At 55.9% G+C, this 22007-nt stretch overlaps 1 protein-coding gene and 1 non-coding gene across 3 annotated transcripts in view; one reads left to right on the top strand and one right to left on the bottom strand.

The window, feature by feature from the left end:
- RNF41 (ring finger protein 41) overlaps positions 1–12595 on the top strand; it is a 28591-nt gene extending 15996 nt beyond the window's left edge. For both annotated transcript variants that reach the window (XM_032785585.2, XM_075061106.1), the window contains 5 exons: positions 1278–1390; positions 7050–7321; positions 8230–8365; positions 8981–9084; positions 10950–12595. In XM_032785585.2, coding sequence (XP_032641476.1) covers positions 1301–1390; positions 7050–7321; positions 8230–8365; positions 8981–9084; positions 10950–11301 — 954 coding nt within the window. In that variant the 5' untranslated portion in view covers positions 1278–1300 and the 3' untranslated portion in view covers positions 11302–12595. The remainder of the gene's footprint in view (positions 1–1277; positions 1391–7049; positions 7322–8229; positions 8366–8980; positions 9085–10949) is intronic.
- A 9005-nt stretch (positions 12596–21600) lies between these two features.
- Positions 21601–21682, bottom strand: TRNAS-CGA (transfer RNA serine (anticodon CGA)). The gene has a single exon. It is a non-coding gene; the product is annotated as a tRNA-Ser (tRNA).
- Between the last annotated feature and the right edge of the window lie 325 nt (positions 21683–22007).

Raw genomic sequence — 22007 nt, 5'->3', positions numbered from 1 at the left:
GAAGCCCACGGTAGCCCTGGCGAATTCTGTGGGGCTCGGGCAGTGCTGTGCCCTGAGGATGCATGAAAGACTCGTTAAGACGCCTGGAATTAGAGCAGCACCTGAAGTTTTACAGTACTGGGATCAGTGGATCCATTTCTCAAATCCTGGCTTAGGAGCAGAAGAGCTGTAGGAATGTGGGAATAACTTGCACTGCCAGTGGGCTGTGAGATTCCTGTACCCCAGACATTACAGGGCTTCAGTATGAACTGAATCCCCATCTCCATCCGGCTGTTCTGGGCACAGGGAGCAGCTAACCGCAGGCGGGGTGTGGCTTGCCGGAGGAGAAGCCGCACTTTAACCAATGAATGGAGACACGGTTCCCTGAGTATTGGGCAGGACAGCGCTGGGTAACCAGCTCAGGTTGACTGCAGTGTCTCTAGTTCCCTGCATGGGAACCCGGAGGTGGAGAAAGGGAATGGAAGCCAAAGGGAATCCGTGCATTGCTGAGGATAATCAGGAGGCTGTTATGTGGGGGAACAAAGCTGAGAAATTAGGGCTAGGGTCAGGCCTGGAAGGGACCCTCCTGGGTTGTCAGGTCCAGTCCCCTGCGACCGCAGACATGCCATTCATAAACGTATCCAGCTGGGGCCTCGCTGTGAGGATTTCCAGACGGAGTTCCTGTAGCGGGCAGTGGCCCAGGGGCATGTGTTAGTCAAATTATGGTAGCGCCTCGAGACCCCGTCTGAGTTTGCTGGCTCATTGTGTCAGGCACGGTTCAGGCACCTGCTCAGGGACTGGCAGAGCTACAGAGACAGAGAGAGGCAAAGTGACTTGCCCAAGATCACCCTGTGTCAGTGGCAGAGCCCGGAGCTAGACTCTCGGTGGTCTGAGCATGTCTGGTGGGCCAGTGTTCCCCCTACGTGTCCGTAGTGTCCTGGGCGCTCGGCACCCCCTCTGCCCTCTCGCGCACAAATCCTTCCGTAGCGAGGACAAATGCGGAGGGATGAGTAATGCCTTGTGGGGAGGGAAGTGTGCAATTGGCGCTAGCAGGAGAGCAATGCATGGAAGTGGGGCTGAGAACACTGCACCACACCCTATTTTGTAAGGGCTTGGAGTGGGTCTGCAAGCCCCTGGCTTAGCATGCAGCAGTCTCAGGTCTGTTTCCAACTCTCAGCATTGCAAAGAGGGACTTTAAACTCCCAAATCAGGCTCTGCCTTCGGAGGAGCAGAACATGAGTCTGATCCCTGCAGTTCTCTGCCTGCCCCTGATCTCCTCCTTCCTTCTCTCTCTCCAGGGTTCTGGCAACTGTGGTGAGCAATGGGGTATGATGTAGCCCGCTTTCAGGGGGATGTTGATGAAGACCTTATCTGCCCCATCTGCAGCGGGGTTCTGGAGGAGCCGGTGCAGGTAGGTGCTGAAAAGAGCAATGATCAGTTCCTGTCCGCTGTCATGATCGGAGAAATTTACAGGGCTGATTCCGTACTACAGTTTCATCTCCGCTCTAGTGAGGGTGGGTGGATGTTAAATGCACAGCCCTGCGTGTGTGAAAAGAGACGTTTAATGTACACGTGCAGCTCCGACCCTTCCGATCGCTGCCTGAAAGTAGCGGCTTGCCAAAATCAGCCAACCCAGGGCTAAATTGCTGTGAGCTAACAAGTACTGGTGGAAATCTGCTGAAAGCTGCTAGTATATGAACACTCCGGCTATTTCAATTCATTGTTTTTAAAATGTGACTGACCAACCGACGCAGGTGTCTGAGACCTACCAGAGGCTCTGGAGCTGGCGTGTCCATTGGCATTTGATAGTTCTATATAAAAAACTTCTCCGGGTGTATTTGCATGGGATGTGTTCTTAGGGTTAGGGTCAGCCCGGCCTCTCAGGACTCCCCCTGAACCAACTGCTCACCAAACCAGCCTTCTTCCTGAAGTCTTGCTCTGCACGAGCAGAAGAGAAGCCGTGTACTCCAGAGTCTTGCTCTGATGCCTCTCTCCAGCTCCTCATGGCTGTATCCTGCGCATTGAAAGGCCAGACTGTTTTGCTGCAGAGACTCGCTAAGTGGCTCTCAGTGTATTTCCACTTACTATCCGCAGGCTGGCAGGTCTCTCCCTCCGCACTTTGAAGCGTGCTCCCCCGGGGCACAGGCACCATCTTCCGCCTGCTTTAGGAACGTGCCAGCCTAAGGGCTGCCAGGCATGATGATCCATTGCGGGAGAGCATGGCTCCAATCCCTGTTTGACTGATGCAGCTGAAACTCTCCCTCCTCGCCCCTCCTGTTGTCCCAGGAGGATACGGCCTGCCAGGCATCTAGAGTGGGCTCCACACTGACTCATGCTCGAAGAGGGGAGAGAACATTGGTGTTCCTGGCAAGAACTGTGGCTCTTGGAGATGCTGGAGTCCATGTGGATCCCATCACTTGCCCTCTGTCTTGGCTCTTCAGGGTCCTCAACAGGCATGGGCTTTGAATTGTGAGGGACTTTTCTCCTTTCTGCCTGGGTCCGGGTGCATGAGGAGGTCCGAGTGCATGCACTGCCCCGATCGATGCTCCTGTTTGAAAACAACTCTGATCGCGCATGTGTGAGGGCCTTGTGCAGCTCCCGTGGGACCCACGACATCTGGGGAACCGCCGTTCCTGGAGGCTATCTGATGACCATTCTTTTCTAGCAGCAGCAAGATTTTGGGCTTGCTGAGTCTTCTCTCCCCCTGCCCTCCTCCCTGCCACCTGTTAGGAGCTAATGTTCAGCCCAGGAAAGCGGAGGGGATCCAGACTGTGAACATTGTGCTCCTTTGGCACGTCGTTAATAGCTCAGTATGTTCAGAGCTGTCTTCTCCCACCACCCCCACACACGCACACAATCCAGACGCGGGAGACGCTTGCACAGAGCCAGGCCACCAGCAAAAGCAATAGAGAGTGTAGTCAGCCGGAGCGCCTCTTTCAGCCATTAGCTGTGGGTCGCGGTGATTTTTGGCTCCCCCGCCCGTCTTGGGAGCATTCCTCTGAAATGCCGGTGAAGCCGCAGAGCTTGCCAATGGCCAGAGCAGTACAGCAGGTGGCCGGGGGAGAGCTGGGGGCTGTGTTCCTGTGTAGAGCCCAAGGCCTAGCAGAGGTGAGCCTGCAGATATTTACAGAACTGCGCTTGCTGCGAGCCATCGCTCTGCGTTAGGAGAAGATTGCTGGGTCCAGGAAGGGGAAATCGTTCAAGGCGGGAGTCTGGGAATACTGTGACCCTGACTGCTCTGCTCCTTATGTAACATGCGCAGCAGGAAATCCTGACTGGGAAAAGCTTTAGTGTTCGGTGAGTGGTCTAGCTGTGGGCATGAGGACTGAGACTTGTTCCCAGGGCTTGGATAGATTTCATTAGAGATCTTAGCAGCTGTCTCTTACAGGTGGTGGGAGGGTGAGGAGTCCTCCTTGCAGCCTTGGGGGGCACTACCTATTCACCAGCTTATTGGAGCCAGTTCAGAGTCAGGGCATGCGTAAGCAGGATCCCGGCACATCACACCGCACCTGTGCACGAAGATTTTCAGACCCCAGGCCCTTCCTGAGTCCCTGTGTCCTTACGTCTGACTGTGGCAGAAGTGCTGTTCCCTTTAGGAAGTGGATTCTTTCCCTGCCCCTTATTAGCACTGTCACCCGTGCAGGGACACAAGAGGATTTAGGGTTTGCTCTGTTACCCCCTTGAGCATTTTCGGGGCTGGCGGCAAAAATCCTGAAATTGCCAGATAACCAACCCAGGGTCTGAGTTATAGCAGGGACTCCGACAAAGAACTGCAAAGCTGGGGGCCTGCTCTGAGTAACTCGAGTGATGTAACTATTTTTTCTAAAAGGCCCATTAGAGCGTGAGTGACAGTAACACAAAACTTTGCCATGAACAAATGCACTGCAGTGCGGCTAATGGAAAGTTGAGCCGCACAGGGACGTTCAGCTGGGACTCGTGATCAGAAGGTACTGCAGTGCCAGTAAGTTGTGGGAAAAGTGCAAGGCACGACACTTTGCTGGCTGGAGTATTTTGTGGCTTGCTAAGCTGTCTGTGCTTGGCGAAAATGAAATCTGAAGATCGTATCACTAGTAAACAATTTACCGTGACTGTGGGAGGGGGTGTCGTTTGTTCTCTACAGATCTTGCATCTGTGACAGACACGTTCACGGCATTTTTCTCGGAATTGATGTTGTGCAATTGACGACAAGAGGGACAAGAGGATGTAGGGGGTAACCACATGGTAGGGCAGTAAACGTTGTACATCCGATAACTCCCATTTACTCTGAACACGAGGTAGTTGGTTTCTCGATGGGCTGGAGTGATGTAAATCCAGGCAAGTTTAAACCACTGACTTAAATTACTGATTTAAAATAAAACATGGTGATTTAAATCAGAGTGATGCTAACTTAAAAACATTCCCCATTGTATGTTTAGCTTAATGCTTTATAATGAACTCAATTATAAATGCTGGATTTTAAATGTCAGAACTAGGAGGCTATTGAATTTTACAAAACTACCACAAGCAAAACAACAAAATACTGGAAATGTGAGTCTCTGATCCTGCAAACATTGTGTGCCTCAGTGTTTGTAGCAACAGATGCAAAAACTGTTATTAACTGTTCTCTCAATGGCATGACATCTGTCCCTTCAAAACGATTTCCAGTGTTAACAGTGAAAAGTTATTTAACCTTTCAATATGTTCTTGATGTTATTATGAATGTTCATACGCAGCAAAATGTTCAAAAGTAGCCTGAAGTTAACCTCCAAAGGGTGAGATTTTCGAAGCGGAAAGGCCAGATGTTTCAAGGTATTTAGGCACTGACGTGATATAAGCATTCAAGTCCCGTTGACTTCAAGCTGCATTCCCTGGTGGAGGAGCCTAGCAGAAGCATTCCCCTTTCTTGGCATGTGGAAGTCTGATCTGTTGGCAGGTGCTGTTGGTCGCAGATACAGCACAAGCTGTCTGCATATCTGTGCCTGAGTTTGTGGTGGCCTCGAAGTCAGGATGTTTACGAAGCTCCAGAATGACCTCATTCTGGAGAGAGGGGCCTAAATTCAGGTAACAATTCCCCCCTCCACTTCAGCAATTTCAGACTGTCCAGTGGGGAGAAAGTAAAGAACTAGCAACACGTTAAAAATGGGTTGGAATTTTGTAAATGTTCGCAATAAAAGCACTTTTTAAAAATCAGAACTTTATCCAGCTTGGCCCCTGATTTCCTTTCCAAGAGAGCTGAGCCGCCCACCACTCCCGTAAAAGTCAGTGGGCTCTGTGATTTCTCAGTCCGTCCTGAAGACAAGACTTCTGATCTTTTGCACACATCCTCATGTGGTGGCTACGCACAGCAGTAGACCAGCGCTACAGCTGGGGACGCCATGTGCCACCGAAATTAACCGTCTTGTCCAAGGCCACACAGCAAGTCCGCACTGCACAGAGTCAATTCAGGAATCTGGACTTGTCAGACCCTGCTCTGCTACAGCCCTGCGGCTCAGGGAGCGTCCCAATTTAGTTATCTGGCACCTCCGTGGTTGCTTCCTTGCCCTGGCTGGAAAGGGGGCATTCGTACGCTTGGAGGAGCGCGGTACAGCACAGTTTAGCTAGCGCCGTTTCCAGGGGGAAAAGAAATTGGTTTGCTGTGGCTGGAGAAGCCCTGCTGAAAAGCTCCTAGCGACATGAGTGTGTAAACGGGATCCTGGCCAGCCTGGCGTTGCCATGGTCTGTTAAACTGACCCCCCAGAACAGGGGCTCCCTGGTAATGGCTACAACCCTGGCAACCAAACATTCCGGTGCTGAGTGCCAGGAGCCGACTCCCCGGTGCGGTTTGGGTTCTGCTCTGGCATGTGTCCATCTATTTGCAGCGGTGGGAGGAGTTAGCAGAGTTGAGGGGAAATATTTCAGCTGGAGGGGGGATGCGCCGGCTGCAGAGAGCTGGTTCTCACTCGCTGCAGTGAGACCCGGTGTTAACCGAGGGCGAGAGCAGGGATTCGGGAAGGGGGCAGCGACCTAGGCGGGTGTGAAGGCCGACAGAGCAAATAGATCACGAAAGGGAGGCAGTGCCCAGGGCACCCAGAGTAAAATCTGGAACTGAGGGTCTTCCCCTCCCCCCTTTCCAAGAACTGCTACCAAGGGGAGAGGGGTTGAGGCCAGCGCCCGTCCCCGGGGTGTCCAGGCCAAACCTGCGTGGCGCTGCGAGCCCGATTCGGGGGCCTTCTCAAATGGAGAGTTTGGGGCCCTGGGCCACCCTGCAGAGCCCAGCGAGACCGTGATGGAAAGCAGTCAGTCCCACCCTCAGCTTTCCGTTGCGCCAGGCTCTGCACTCGCTCTGTTGTCTTCTGGCAACCTCAGCTGCCGTCCTTCTCCAAGGCGGTGAGGCCAGTCAGTCAGGGCATCTGAGGGAGCTGGATCTGTGTCCCTGAAGGGCGCTTATGGAAATGTTAGTAACGATGCTACCAAATGGGCCCCAAGCCTTCTGCCCACTGGGTACCTCAGGGCTTGCTGGACTCAGGCAGCAAAGTACCCATCTGCCCCCAGCCCAGCATCTTGCAGCTTTGGGACAGATTTAACCCCTGAGTGTCTGACCCACCCTTTGTGGGCTTGTAGCTCTGGATTTCTGCTTTCTGAGAGGAGATTGGCCGGATCGCGAAGGAAGAGCTGATGTGTTTCTCGCCCCTAAACGTAACTTCAGTCCAGTGACAGCTCTCCTTCCCACCGCAGTCCTTGTAATGCCCAGCTGGGTAAACACACGGAAGTACCCTTCTAACATGCTCCGGAAAAGTGTCAGTTTAGCCTGCCAACTCTTCGTGGCCCATTAACCCTGCGTTTAAAGAGGCAGCAGCATCTAGTGGGTAGAGCAGGGGACTGCTGTGTTTGGGACTTGGGCCCCGGCTTTGCCAGCACTGGTTTGTGCCTGTGGTACAGATGGGGAGACCATGTCCTCAGCTCCCAGTGGGGGTTGAGAGGTGGGATGAATTATTTTTGCAGGCCAGGTGAAAGGTGCTGGCTTTGTCCATCCGCCCTGGGCTTTTGCGGGATGAGACTGAGGCTGGGGGTCGGGGCAAGTCACTGCATCCTGCGTTTCCTTCCCTGTGCAGGCTCCGCACTGTGAGCACGCCTTCTGCAATGCCTGCATCACCCAGTGGTTCTCCCAGCAGCAGACCTGCCCCGTGGACCGCAGCGTAGTCACCGTGGCCCACCTCCGCCCCGTCCCCCGGATCATGCGGAACATGCTCTCCAAGCTGCAGATCACTTGCGACAACGCAGTTTTTGGCTGCACGGCGGTCGTGCGACTCGACAACCTGATGTCTCACCTCAATGACTGTGAGCATAATCCAAAGCGGCCGGTGACGTGCGAGCAAGGATGCGGGTGAGGATTGTTCTTGCTGGATTGTTTCCCCCTGCTCCTGGGGGTGAGGCCAGGAGCTGTAGCCTCTCGCGAGCAGTGACAGAGTTGGGATGCTGGCCAGCTATGTGCTGCTGGGAGCTGGGGAGAAGGCTGATCTCCCCGCAGTCTGGGAGCGCACAGAGCTGGGTAAATGCCAGCGGTGCTGCGCAGGGCAAGGTTATCCAGGCTTGGCCATCACAGCTTAGCCTCTGAGCTTGCTGGCAGCTGGGGTCTTGCTCGTCTTTAAACTTGGTTTCCGTGCCCTGGATTTCCAGCCCTGGAGACTGGGGGAGACTTTCCTAAGTCCAGGTGGCAGTTAGGTTCCTAAGTCAGCGAGACAGCTAAGCTCTTATCCACCAAACACGGTGTAGCAAGAGCAGTGCCTCCTACCCACGCCAGCTTCCCCCAGGTCGGCTGGAGTAAGGCAGTCGGTTTCCAGCCTCGGTTTCTCTGTGAGGCTGCCGCCCAGGTAGCCCAGGTGTTGGCTGGCTATTATGATGCACGAGCTGTGCTGAGACCACTGGCTGTCCAGTCAGGTGTGGGGGGCCTAGTGATCCGGCTGACCTGGAGGTGGGTGGCTCTGTATTGTAGGTCCAGCTATTCCAAGGCCAGCACCAGACAGTCAGAGGATAGTGAAAGAACCCTGCAGTGGGCAGATGGGGGATTTCCACCCCCGACCTCATCCTGGTCCCTAGTGGTTAGATCAGCTTACGATCCCATCCCAAACGTCTGTGGTTTAATTATAATTTGGGCTAGTCTGACATCTCGCTGCAAGTCCCTCAAACTTCTGAGTTTGTCGTGGGAGCTAGGTGGGCGCTGATGCTCCTTGCTAATCCCGAGCCTTGGCCTGCTCTGTCTTCCCCTGCTGTCCGTTCTCTCTCTCCCTGCAGCTTGGAAATGCCCAAAGACGAGCTGCCAAATCACAACTGCATCAAGCACTTAAGGTCGGTGGTGCAGCAGCAGCAGACGAGAATTGCTGAGCTGGAGAAGACTTCAGCAGAACACAAGCATCAGTTGGCCGAGCAGGTAGCTGCTTTCATGTGGGTGTCCATGGATGGGTTCTAGTTTGTTCTGGCCTTCTAGGCAAACAGCTTCTCTTGATGGGTGGACTCTTACCTGGCACAAATACTGGACAAATGAATCTGCTGGTTAAAAGCCAAAGGCAGCTTGATAGGCTACTACGTTCTAGCATTCCCTTAGTTCTGTGCAGCATCTGTTTGAATGGCAGCTTCCTCTCCCAGCTCCAGGCTGTTGTCCTGCATCAAAATCCTTGTCCCATGAGGTCCCCCCACCCAGCGGGACTTTGCACTATGATCTCACAAGATTGGGACGCAGGGGAGGACGGCTAGCACTCCAGGCACTCTGACCCCAATCTGTTTCATGAGCTCTGAGGATCCCCGAGCGGACCCACTGGGAAGCAGCGAGTGAGCAGGAAAAATAGTGAAGGGTTAATTTCTAAAAACTCTGCTTCCACCATCTGATGAGACAGCCAGGTCCGCCGCTGCCGTCCCGTGTGGGGCTGAACAAAACACTCTGTGTTCAGTGCCACTTCCAGCCCTACGTGTCCGCGGGAAGTGGACTGTGCATGTGAGGGGCTCCTGCCTGCTGCAAACATCTCTCCATTTGCCCTGTCTCTTGCAGAAACGGGACATCCAGCTGCTGAAGGCATACATGCGAGCCATCCGCAGCGTCAACCCCAACCTGCAGAACCTGGAAGAAACCATTGAATACAATGAAATCCTAGAGTAAGTGCCACTGCCAATGCATGATCCCAGTGATGGGCGGTGAGTGGATGTTTGGGAAGCAGACACAGGGGACTGATGCCTCAGCTCGGCTGGCGAGATTTGGGAACAGTCATTAAATCCCCCCAGCAGATTAAGGACTGAGCTAAGGGAACCACAAGAAAACCCATAATCTTAAAGGAAGCAGGACACTGCTAAGGCAACTCAGCCCTGTTAATGTTACGGGTCCCACCAGCTGTAAAATTCTACACCTGCAGCCAGTTTGAAACCAGCGAGCTGCCGGCCCGTGTCCTGTCCGTGAAAGTGGGGCTGGAAGAAATGGCTTTGGAGCTGATCCTTGCTCCATACTGGCACAGATGGGACCTGGTGGAAGGGTTGTTTCAGCCCAGCTCAGGAAAACTGAATTCCACCAGGGTTAATAAAGCGGCATCAAAAGAAGAGGGAGAGGTTTTACTCCAGGGGTTCTCAGACACCAGGGTTCACTGGAGTTCTAGTGTGGGGAAGCGTCCTCAGGTGCCTGGCAAGCTGGGAAAAAGCAGCTTCTCTCCCTGCTGCATCTGCTGCCATCGGGGGTTAATGCTTTCCTGGGCAGGGACGAGACGCTAAATGGTCGTGGTCGGTGGATCTGAGAGGCTGGAGGGAAGCAAGCCCCTGAAGAACTTTGAAGGCCATCCTGGGTAGCTGGGGGGGTAGCTGGGAAGCCAGGGATATGGCCCCACTTTCTGGAGCAAGACCTTCAGAACATGCTTGGCTGGCTCACATGGGGAGGACCAGAGAGAGGACTTTCAGTCGTTGCCAGTCTGCAATTACGGCCTGGAAAAGGATTTTGATGGGGGGCGGGGGCCGTGATTAAGGTCCAGAAGAACTCTGAGGGTACGACGTCAGGAACACTGTACTGTGAGTTAAGGAGAAAGGGGGAGAGCAGGGATGTGGGGCAAAGGGCTCCGTATCGACAGACTTCAGCCTCTGAAGCAGTTAGTGTGAGGAAGTGGTGGGGTCAGGGCCGGCGCTTCCATTTAGGCGGCCTAGGCAATCGCCTAGGGTGCCAGGATTATTGGGGGGTGGCGTTTCAGGCGGCTCCAGTGGACCTGTTGCAGTCGTGCCTGCGGAGGGTCCCGCGGCTCCAGTGGAGCTGCCGCAGGCATTCCTGCGGACAGTCCGCTGCTCCGCGGCTCCAGTGGAGCTGCCGCAGGCATTCCTGCGGACAGTCCGCTGCTCCCGTGGCTCCGGTGGACCTCCTACAGGCATGGCTGCGGCAGCTCCACCGGAGCCGCGAACCAGTGGACCCTCTCCGCAGGCAGGACTGTGGCAGCTCCACCGGAGCTGCAGGACCAGCGCGTGGGGCGGCGAAATGGCTGTGTGCCTAGGGTGCTAAAAACACTAGCGCTGGTCCTGGGTGGGGTTGCCCAATGTCCCTCCAGCATTGCTTTTAGCTACTTGAGTCTGGCAGATTGTTTTCTGTCATGGGCACCATCTCTAACAGCATTGGTCTCCTCCCGGCCTCGTCCCTTCTCTCCACCAGAAGTGGGTGCAGCCCCAGCGGCGCCTTAGGGAGCGGCTGGCTCTGACGTCCATTCTCACTAGGTTTTACGAAGGAAAGCTGGTGAGTTTTCTGGATCCATCCCGAGGGGGCACCTGAGTTATTTGGCGCTGCCCTTTCTGAGACCATTATAAGCTGGCTCTGTATCCTGTAGACACCGCAGAGCCTCTGACAGTCCTTGATGTGGCCAGCCTGCCTCTGAGGATCACGTTGAAGTAACCGTCTTGCCTGTCTCGTTCTCTGGCAGAGCAATCCCTGCCTCACCGTTAGCAGTTACTGTCTCTTGGGTGCCCCTGTCTTTTACTCATGGTGTCTTGGTGTCTTACAGGTGGGTGAACTCCTTGCAGCCTGCGCGGGTGACGCGATGGGGCGGGATGATCTCCACGCCGGACGCCGTGCTCCAGGCGGTCATCAAGCGCTCGCTGGTGGAAAGCGGGTGCCCTACGTCCATCATCAACGAGCTGATCGAGAACGCCCACGAGCGGAACTGGCCGCAGGGCCTGGCCACCCTGGAAACCCGCCAGATGAACCGTCGCTATTACGAGAACTACGTGGCCAAGCGCATCCCCGGCAAGCAGGCCGTAGTGGTGATGGCCTGCGAGAACCAGCACATGGGGGAGGACATGGTGCTCGAGCCAGGCCTGGTGATGATATTTGCACACGGAGTGGAGGAGATCTAAAGACTTTTAAAGAGAGAGAAACATTTTGTGCTTGAAATAGAATAACTTGTCTAAATCGCTGACATCTCCCCCCCACCCCCATCAGTCACGGCATTATATCAGGGCATTATTCCTCCAAGCGTGTGGCTCGTAATTTAAACGCGATTAAAGGCCTCTGGCAAACGCTCCCTTGTAGCGCTGGGCAGTCACCCAGCATCATATGCAAAATGTGGTTTGTCCCTTGCAGCAGATCTGCCTCCCAGTCCGGTGTCCGTGTGGCTTCTGACTGGCTTTGAAAAGCGCAGCCCCTTGAAACTGCTGCGGGCTTTGGAGCGGGCCTGACTGCTGACACCTCTGCCGTTGTCCCAACCTCCTGGCGCAGATCTTGGCGTGGTGCTGCCCTGGGGTGACCCGACCACACAGTGTTCACATCCGCGCCACAGCTTTATTCCCCCCACCCCCGGTTTCTTTCCCCACTCTGAGATACCTGTGTGAAAGCCACAGCTCTCCAGCCGGGCTCACACACGCCTGCACCGTCTCGCTTTGCAGCCTTTGGTGGGAGGTGGGAAGGGGGACCCTGCTCAGATACGCCGACGGTTTGGCCGGGAGGCTAAGCTGCAGACACGAGCGATGCCAAATAACTGCTCCTCACAAACAAGTAGTGTTTTGCAGCCAGACAGCTGAGCCGTCGAGCAGACGCGCTCTGGAGCTTGGCCGTGGGGCCTTATGCTGCGGTGGGGAGAAACCCGGCTTCAAGGGGGATTTCGAAGTGGAACTAAACTCTCATTGGATGGCCTTTTGCCTCCTTCCTTTCTCGCCTCCCGCTCGGAGCCGGACACCGGAGGGAGGCGCCGGACTCCAGAAGCCTGTAATGTGGACGGCCTCTCTGCCTGCCAGTGACGGTTGCCTCCAGTTCTTGCCCGGAACCTGGGTCCAGCTGTCCTGTCTGTGTGTGCGTTGAACGGGCCACAAAGAGCTTTATGTATTTTTTTTCAGACACTTGTGATTGTGGTTCGTTTTTTGTACCTTTTTTTGCCTCGTTTGTTTGTATTTTCCCTTTATTTTATTTTTTAAATACAGTGGCCAGAAATGCTGCCAGGTCTAATTAAGTTTACTTGTCGGGAATTTAATTTATTTGCATTTGTGAGGAGGGGATTTTTGGTTTTTGTTCCTTCCTTTTGGTCTTTGTCCTGCCCGGAGACTTTGTTTTCTCTTCAGCTCGTTGTTTTGTGCCCAAGGTGGCTGCGTGTGGGACAGGGAGTGAATTGTCAATAAATAAGAGGTTCTGATTGCTTTAATCCAGACCTTGACGCTACCATCCCTTCGGAGACTGCTCGCATCTCCTTGGTCCTCTGGACAGCCTGAGCCCTCCCCAGCTGCCAGCCAGAAGCTGCAGGTAGTTGGTGGGATAGGAGTTTGAATTCCCAGTAACAGCTCCACAAACAAGCAGCTCTCCTGGGTTCCCACTCTCTGTCGGTCAATAGCGGAGCTGCCTCCACTGATGGAAAGGAGTCTGATCTCAGTATGACACCCACCCCTCTGCCCCTGCCATCTGCAGCAGCCCTGCCCCAGCTGGCAGAGCAGCCCTGCAAAAGAGGGGGTTCTTGGAGACCATCTTCAGGGGCAACATCTGTCCAGTGGGTGATTACCCTGCAGCCCATGGGAGGCTGCCCAGATGTAGGCTCTGTAAGAACTACATTTCCCATCATGCCTCACACTGATTGGCCTAGTTCTGCCCAGCTGTATGACACTAGAGACCTTCTTCCAGGGGCTGAATCCGATTGCGTCGGCCCAGACTGCAGACGGTGGCTGAGGCACGTGGAGGGAGCTAGACGTGCTTCCTGGTGCTCTAAGCGGAGCAGGACGCCCCTCGCGCAGCTGCCTGTCACAAAGGGCCTGTCCCCTTTTCTTCTGGTCCTGGAGCTCCACCATGGGCAGAGCTTCCAGGGAGACGCTGCGTGAGAACATCGCTCAGGCCCCAGCGGCGGGTTTTGTTACACGCTGTCCCCAATTTCCCTCCGCTGTTTGCTGGGCATCCAGAGAAGCCTTTGTGTCCGCTTCAGAGGCTCTGTAAACTGCCGCAGGATTTCCGTTTGGCATTCACCTCTACCGCCCGGCCCGCCGGGGGCAGGGGTTTAAGGTCCTTCTCTCTCACTTTTTATCCTCTTTCAACTGGCACATTTGCTGGTGTGGGTTTGTTTTTGTTTTAATGCCGCATTATTTCTTGAGGAAATCCAGCTAGTTCTGCTTCAGGGCATGGCCTGGCTTTCCCCCTGCAGGTGTAGAAGCTCTTTGTTGGGTAACTCCATCGTTTTCCACGTGTCTCGTATCCTACGTTACAAGCACCTGGCGTGTTCTTCAGAAGTCAGATCAGTTGGAGGTATGGAGCGGGTTGTATTTGAATTCATGTCTCCATGAGGTGTGTGGAAGGGGGATTTCTGGGTGAGAGCTCTGTCCAACCCAGATCCTTATGCTCAGGAATTAGAAAAAGCTGCTAAATCCAACCTGCTAACTGCATCTGTCTAGCTGGACTTTTTAAAAAAACTGTTTCCCCTGCCCCCACTGGGCCTTCCCTTCCAGAGATGGCCTCCGTCTCCTTTCCACTGGAGGAGCCGGGCGCTCGGAAATCAGACTAGACTTGCAATGGTGTCTTTGCTGGTTGTGTCTTGTGTGCGCTGTTTCATTGTGTTGACTGCGCTAATAAACTGCCTTTTCTTGACTCTCCAACCCTTCGTTCCAGTCCCCGGGTGCTCTCTCCTGCATGGGAATGCTGCCAAAACCACGTCTGCTTTTCCGGGACCTTTCCTTTCCGCTGCCTGCAGTTTGCACCTCGCTATAGGCTTCTACCCCTGGAAATGGCCCATGTCAATGAGCCTCATAGCTAGTTCTCTGTGCCAAGTCCCTTGTTCGGGTGCCGATTAGAAACCGTTAAGTGCTGTGCACTGCAGCTGGAGCTCTCCCAGCGGGAGAACCAGCGGACAGGGTTATTACCCTGCTGCACAAAGAAATCCCAGAAAAGACCCTGGGGTGCGGGGGGAGCTTAACAGGGTGGGCCTGGCCAGCACATGCATGGAGACTGCCACGGAAATGGTAAAGGTGATCAGGCTGAGCTGGCGCTGACTCTGGGTTGCTGGCAGGGCTGTGTTCCAGCCGACACTGGCCTGAGCGCTTGACGAGCCTGGCGTTTCATTGGGGTTTTGCAGGAAGCTGATGCGGGGACAGCTGGGCTGTGCTTTGCCAACTGAAATTCTTCTGCTGATCCAACCAGGCCACTTTAGGAGCTCGCAAAGCCCTGGGTGGTTTCTGTCGGATGAGCTGGGAGATTAACGCTGTGTGGAAGGGGCTGGAGCAAGCTGGCCAGTGGCTCGAAATTATGATGGACTCCTCGAGAAATGGCCCGTCCCCACCACACCTCGTGCCAGGACACAGTGTTTCAGGGGGGTAGAGGCAAGCGTATTTGGGGAAGAGAACATCAGACTGTTGTGCTCATGTGGTCCCCGGTCCTGCCAGACTGCAGCTCATGTTAATCATGAAACTGGCTTCTCTGTAATCTGTCTGCTTCACCAGGGAACAGTCGCCTCGGCTCTCCTGGCTCCAGGGGTGACATGGCTGCTGCACCCCCTGGGGTCTCCTGCACCGGGCTTCTCTCGGCTCTGGCTTGGCATTTAGCTGCCAATCTTTGTTTTTGGAGAGAAGCGGTTCTGCTTCCTTTACCCACTCCTAGCATTTCCGAGAGAGGGGGTGCACCCCTACCAGTGGACTGGAACAGGTTAAATCCGAGGGTGGGGACAACTTAGTTGTTCACTCTGACCACTTTAAAAAAAAAAAAAAGAAAAAAAGTCCCTAGATGTTTGCCAAGAGAACTTTGAGCCGGTGACTGGAAGTGCTGCCAATCGCTGCCTGGGTTTGCAGAGAGCCTGAAACAACGGCTCTGAGGTGGACTTACCCTCAATCACCCCAGCAGTGCTAATTCAGAGGCCAGTGCGGATACTGTAAATGTCCCCATTCTTGCAGGCCGTGAAAGAGGTAACGGGGAGGAAAGATCTGCTTTGCAGGGCTCTGTTCCAGCAGGAGCCCCTGGCTGCCAGCACTTATTCCTGACCCAGCCCATGGCTAGAGCCATTGCAAAGTTAACAGCAGGAGTGTCCTAGAGTGTGGGAGGAGGGGTACGGGGGCATGACGGGCTGGGACTGGATCTTTTGCTTATACTTTAGGAAAGCGGGTGTGTGAATTATCCTGATTGTTCCTAAGCCACAAGTATCAGGAAGGCCGAGTGCCTGGCTCTGATGGATGGTTTGCTGGATGTGGATTTGGGAGCCCTTTCCCAGGGGGTGGGGGTGAATCTTTCTCCAAGCATTTGACTGGTCTCTGAGTCCAACAGGTGTTGGCAAAAGCTGCATTTTGAAATAGTCTGAATAAAACTTGTTCCCCCTCCCTTGTGGGGGGCTCCCTGCAGGGGTTTGGGGACAAACAGCCAGAGTGCTCAGCACAACCTCTCTGCAAATCAGGAGATGTTACAGGCTTCCTACCCCCAAAAGATATGGGGGGGGGGGGGATGAGTGTCAAATACAAACTCCCTTCAGCCCCACCCTCCATCTGTCCTCACAGGTGTTGCAGCCTCTGGGACCCTGGTTCCTTCCCAGGCCGCTGTGTGATGGAATCTGTGTCCAAGATGTTGGAATTGTGGCATGAAGGGCAATGACTTAAAGCTCCTTCCCCCCTTGATGTTCTCCAGGTGATTTTATTCTGTAAGCAGAGGCCTGCAGGCCTGCTGCTGTCAGCGCTGCTGTTGGCACTGTCGTCAGCATCTTCGTTACGCTCAGGACAGGGAGATTCTGGCAAACCAGTAAAGTGCCTGAAACCACTATTGCTTACTGCTCACAGCAGCCATGGCAGCAGGCGGCCTGTGGCCAGGAAGCAGCCTTGTGGAAGACCCCCAGGGAACAGCGCCGTAGTCTTGCATACGCTCCCCTGGGGGCCCTGCATGCTCGGCGGGGAGGAGAGCAGAGGTTGGCCCCACTCCACTGCTCTCTTCACCTCTGTGGTCCTGGCCTTATTCCAGCTGCTGGGTGGGTTGCCGGCCACGAGGACCAGCTCTGGCACATGCTGGTTCCCAAGGCTGCCGACTGGCCCGTAATGGAAGGATGATGCGACAGGTTCGGACCTTGTTCAAACAGCCTGCACCAGGCTGGCAGCGTCTAGTTCCTGTTTCCTTCCCCCCACCCCATGCAGCTGGGGAAAGGCCAGACGCTCTTCAGGCTCCTGCAGTTGAGCTGGGTTCTGCTTGCTGCACCTGGCATCAGCTTCTTCTCCAGCGCTTTGCGGCAACAGAGAGGCCACTGCTGCCTCCTTCCCTAGTTTGGCCCCTGGAGTGTTTTGTGAGAGGGGGAAGCGTTATTAAATGCTCACCGTGGGGTGGCGGGTTCTGTCTTGAATCTCCCAAGCCCCTGTCCCTTAACCATCCTTCCCCTGCCCTGTTCAAACTGCCGCCGTGCTCGGGGGGGAGCACGGCAGCTGGTTAAGCAGCGCCTAGCATCACCGCAATCCAGGGGCAGGATGTGTTTGGACAGAGCTTGGTCCGCGGGAGGCCTGGCCCACAACTGGGCACCGGTGTGCTGGAGCAATGACTATCAGGCTGGGTGCAGGTTCAGCGTCAGGGGACAGGGGTGGGATCTTAGCCAGGGTCATAGATTCTTGGTGAAGTGGCAAGGGCCAGCGAACGAGCGAGAGTGGCGAGGGGTCGTGGCATCTCCCCTTAGCTGTGTTTTTTCTGCCATCTCCTTGAAGGTCCCTTCTCCCCAGCGACACTACACAGGAAAGGAACAACCTGGCCTCTGCTTATAGGAGGGGATGCACCCAGCCCCTCCCAGGAACCACAGCAGCTTGTTCTGTCTTTCCCCTCCAGGGTGGGCTAGGACCCACCTGGCAAACACCGCAGGGCAGGGCAGGGCAGGCAAGAGTCTATCGTCCAAACACGCCCCCGTCTACTGCCCCTAGCCTGCCAGAATTTGCTTTATCATTTTGAGGGATAATATTGATGATTTTAGCTCTTTATTTATTGATTTTTAAATTTTCAGTGGCACAAAATTCTGGGTCTTCAATCAATTAAAAAACAACACTTACATTTGCTGGGAACTTAGGGCAGGGAGGGGTCAGGACCCAATGATTGAATGAGGTTCAAAAACTTTGTCAATATCAGGTCTCAAACCCCACTGGAAATCACCCTGCTACCTTCTCAAGCAGCGTTTCTCTCACTTTGCTGCTGTGTGAGCTGGTTTAGGGGCAGGTCCTGGGTGCTCGGAAACTGATGGACCCGTTCTTACCGATCCAGATCTAACCCGTGTCACCGTGAGGCGTGAGCAGCCTGGGCTCGACGTGTCCTGCCCGAGGCTGGACATGCGGGGAAGGTGCAAACATGGACTCTGCCCAGGGCACAAGGAGCTGATTCTGTCACTGGAAGAGACACTTGTTGGTGGGATTGACAGCCAGTCGGGCCAGCGGGTCACCATGTGCGTTCGGGGAGAGTTGCTAGCATTTCATGATTACAATGTCCCCTGTGGCTCCCCCTTCTTGCAGTGCCCATGGGTGTCCACGTTCTCCCCCTTTCAATCTCTGCTCTGCTAATGAGCCGCCGGGCTTGGCAGGGTGCCCCGGTGACCGGGGAGAGCGGGTGCATTTACTTCCTGTCTTCTAGCTCCAGAAGAAGAAAGGTGAGGCCTATTCCAGCTTCAAGAGATCTGGCTCTGCTGCTCCTCTGTGACCCTGGGCACCTTGCTGCTGCTGTCTGTGCCTCTGTTTCCCCTCCCACCCTGGGGCCTGGCTGCTGTATCTGCCAAGTGGCCTGAGGCAGTGGCATGCTCAGTGGTACGTACAGCACCCTGCATCTCTGATGGCTGTTGGGGCTTCTAGCCACTGTTGTGATGCTGCTGGGGGAGGGAGAGATGCAGCAGCTTGTATCCCCATCCCATCCCCCCCTTTGCTGTCTGCTCATGGAGCTGGGGGGCAGGGAGTGCCACGTGCCTCACAGCTAAATCCACCTCTTGTGTCTCATCACAGGCTGTTGGCTCCTGGGCATAGGGCCTGGCTTTGTTATGGGGGGGGGCCCCAGTGCTTAATTTGTGCCCTGTCCCTTCTGGGCCTGGCAGTTCCGAGCTCCTCTGGGCCTGGCTGCATCCGTTATGAATGCAAAAAAATAATCCTTGAGCCTGGCTGCTCTTTCTTTACAAATTAAGCAACAGGGGCCCCGATCCCTTCTTGGAGCTTGCACGTGCTGCTGCGGTACCCACTCGACTGCCAGCTCACCTGGCCTCAGACAGCTGCCAGCCTGCCCCCCAGCAGGCTGCCAACCCCCCAGGAGGAGCCGGATCTCCTGGCCCAAGCAGGGAAATCCTCCGAGGCTCAAAGGTGTGAGGCCGCACCGCACACTGGATGGCTGCAAGGCTGCGTTACACTAGTGAGAATCTCTCTGGACATGGGCAACAACTTGCTCCTAGTTGGACTCGGCTTTATTTTCCTTGGTTTGAATTTGTCTGGGATTGGGGGGTGGGGGGGGAATGAGCCTGAGCTTATGCTGGGAGCCAGGGGGCAGCTTGGGCATCTGACTCCCTGGGCTGCTGAGAGCCACCACCGCAGCCCTACGCCCTGCCACTGCGGGCAGGCAGCAAAGGGTCTGTGCCCAGACCACAGACTCCCAGACAGGAAAGTTTTCTCTCCCCACCCCAACAACCAGCCCCCACCTTGGCCCAGCCCTTGCTTTTCATCAGTCCCTGTTCAGGGGGAGCCACCCACAAATAAAATACATTGGGGGTGACGGTGGTGTCCCTTGTGTCCTTATACTCTAATGCATTGGCTGCCCCCTGCTGGGGGGACTAAACCATGCAATCCTCCGCAGCTCCCTGGAGACTCTCCCCAGGCTCAAGGTGCAGGCGCTGCAGTGGTGAGGGGCAGGGTGGGGTGAGGTGCGGGCCTGCAGCCCATGATGCTGAACTGGGTCAGAGCTGTCGCCCCAGGGACCAGGTCACGGCGCGGTGACTGTGGGGAGAGTCAAACCCTGCCAGGATCCCCACCCTGCAGTAGCGTGATTTACACACCCACCCCCCCAACGCTGCTTGTACTCAGTTGGGCTAACGATCTAATCAGACAAGCGTTGTCGACTGGACGTGGACAGTCGGGGCAGCACAGAGAACCACTGGGCCAGCCGTGGTTGGCAGCCTGCCCACGGTCAAGGTGTCCTAGGCAGCCTGGCAAAGCAGGTTTTAAACGAGACCGGAAGGCGGCAGCTTTGTGGGTGTGCGTGGGAGGCTCCTCCTGTGTCCAGCTAGTTCAGACTCGACTCCCGTTCCAGAACCCCCAAGCTCTGGGAGGACGGTCTGGCAGCTGAGCTAAAGGCCAGGACGGGGCTGCGGGAGATCCAGGTTCATGTTTCTGATCCTGCCGCAGCCGGGCTGCCAGCGAGGCTGGAATGGGACAATTTCTTCCCAGTTGTCTTTGTGTTCTGTGTCACGGCACTGCGCCGGCGGCGTGGTGGGCTGCACCTGTGGCTCCTGCCCGCTGCCGTAAGACACCTAATGATTTGTGTTTCAGTAGCACCTGGGAGTCCTTGTCACGGACCAGGACCCCCCGCGCTAGGCGCTGGACAAACAATAGAACAAGAGGCCAGGCCCCAGCATGCCGCCCCTCCAAGCACAGGACAAAAGATAATCGCTGGGTCCAGCCAGGGGAGAACCAAGGAACGAGACAAGATTTCTTGCCATTAGCTGAGTTTTGCTCCCCTGCTGCACTTCCAGAACAGCCTTGGCACAGACCCCGGAATGGGGGAGGGAGATGGCTCCGTGCCAGATAGAAACCAGCCCCCGATTGGGGACAGGCCCCAGGTAGCAATCCACAAACCCATTACCTAGCATTGCCCCCGCTGGATCCTTTTCCGGAGCCCTGGGACCCACCGGGACCCACTGACCAGTGTCAGGTCTGGGTCACGGGTGGGAAAACCACCGGCTCAGGTCAGCTGGGCTCTCCAGTTCCTGGCCATGGGGTCAGCGTAGCCGCGGCTGTGTGCCCCCTCCTGCGGGTAACGCGGGTTTGGGGTCAGGTCAGAAAATGACTTGACCCACTCAGGCCTGGGATGGACCTAAAACGTAGGCCACAGCAGGGCTGAATCTGTTCTGGGTTTGCCTCGAGTGGCCAGGGTGGGCTCGGCACAAGCTGCCATGGGTCCCGCTCCCGTTTGGCACCCCAGGCTCTGCCGTGTGCTGAGGAGACTGGAGAACAGAGCCCCCCTTTAATAACAGGAGTGAGAACCAAGCTGCTCTGGGGGAGGTCCCCCGGCCCCCTAGCTATGTGCACGGCCCTGGTGGGAGTCACTGTTTACACTGGTGCGACATTTCGAGCCCCATGGTTTGCACGGATATGGTCGTACCGGTGTAGCTGTGCTGTGGGAAACTGACTTCAGCAGACAAACCCTAATTCTCCGCCCCCTGCCCCCCAATTTTTCTCAGGCCTTTTCAGCTATAGATTCACTCCAGCTCTCTGTGGCTGCGATCTATAGCTGTGGTTCTGCTGAGCCGAAAAGTAACCGCTCGAACAAGGGGCACAAATATTCCCTGGCTGGGCACCCAGAGGCCCAGGGAAGTGGGGCAGGGCTGGGGTTCTGTTGAAAGGATCAGGAGAAAAACTGGGGAGTGGGGCTGGCTGGGTTTTGGTTGTTGACAGGTCCCCTTCCCTGCCCTGAAATAGCCCTGCAGCCTGGCAACTCCACACTGGGTGGGTGTGGGTGAAGGTTCCCAGAGAAAAGCACCTGTAAATCCGGCTGTACCCCCCACCCCGGCAAAGAGGGGATTGCTTCCCCACTGCTGGGGAGCCCCACACTCTGCCAGCCCCTGGCAAAGCACAGTCAGCATTCTAGCAACCCCCTTCAAATTCAGAGATCCCCTGCCCCCCTGCACTACATTCAGCAAATCAAGATGTGACACACCCCCTGGAGCCAATTCTGCCATTGCCCCCCTCAAAAAATGGCATGTGCCCCCCACCCCAGCAAATAGTACAGCTGTGCACCCCTCCAGGACCAGTTCTGCAACCCCAGAGCACCTCACCCCTGCCCTCCTCTGGGACCCCCATTCAGACGTGTCCCCCAAATGTGCAATCCCCCAATCCAGATGTGCCACCCAACTCTGCAGCCCCCCCCCCGGTTTCCAGCCCCCCCTTTGCAGCGCTGCCGGTGCGTATGGGTAAAGCTGTCGCTCCCGGCCCCCTCCCCGCTGGAAAGGGGGTTTATTAAAAGGGGGGTGAACGCTCAGGCCTCCGCCGCCCACAAAAACGCGACGCCGTCACGAACAGGATTCGAACCTGTGCGGGGAAACCCCATTGGATTTCGAGTCCAACGCCTTAACCACTCGGCCACCGTGACAACCGGCCGGGGCTGCGCCGAGCGCCGTCTAGACAGGCCGGGCCGGCGGGGGGAGCCACTCAGCCCGCCCCCCCGACAGCCCCGGGATCCCCCGCTATGGGCTGCCCCGCCGCCGCCTCGCCCGGTGCTGCCCATCTGAGCGGCCCCCCGGCCCAATAGCCCCCGGGCCGCCTGCGGTCCGCATAGCCCCCTCGGCCCCACAGCGCCTCCCTGAGCCCTACAGCGCATTCCTGAGGCCCCACATTATGGCCTCTGATCGCCTCCGGCCACAGTGCCTTCCTGTGGCCGCCACATCCCCTCTGCGTTGCGACATATGGGCGCCCTC

Source organism: Chelonoidis abingdonii, chromosome 26 (assembly GCF_003597395.2).
Source record: "Chelonoidis abingdonii isolate Lonesome George chromosome 26, CheloAbing_2.0, whole genome shotgun sequence".
Lineage (NCBI taxonomy): Eukaryota > Metazoa > Chordata > Testudines > Testudinidae > Chelonoidis > Chelonoidis abingdonii.
The sequence above is the reverse complement of the archived record's forward strand: the minus strand, read 5'-3'. Positions and strand labels throughout refer to the sequence as shown.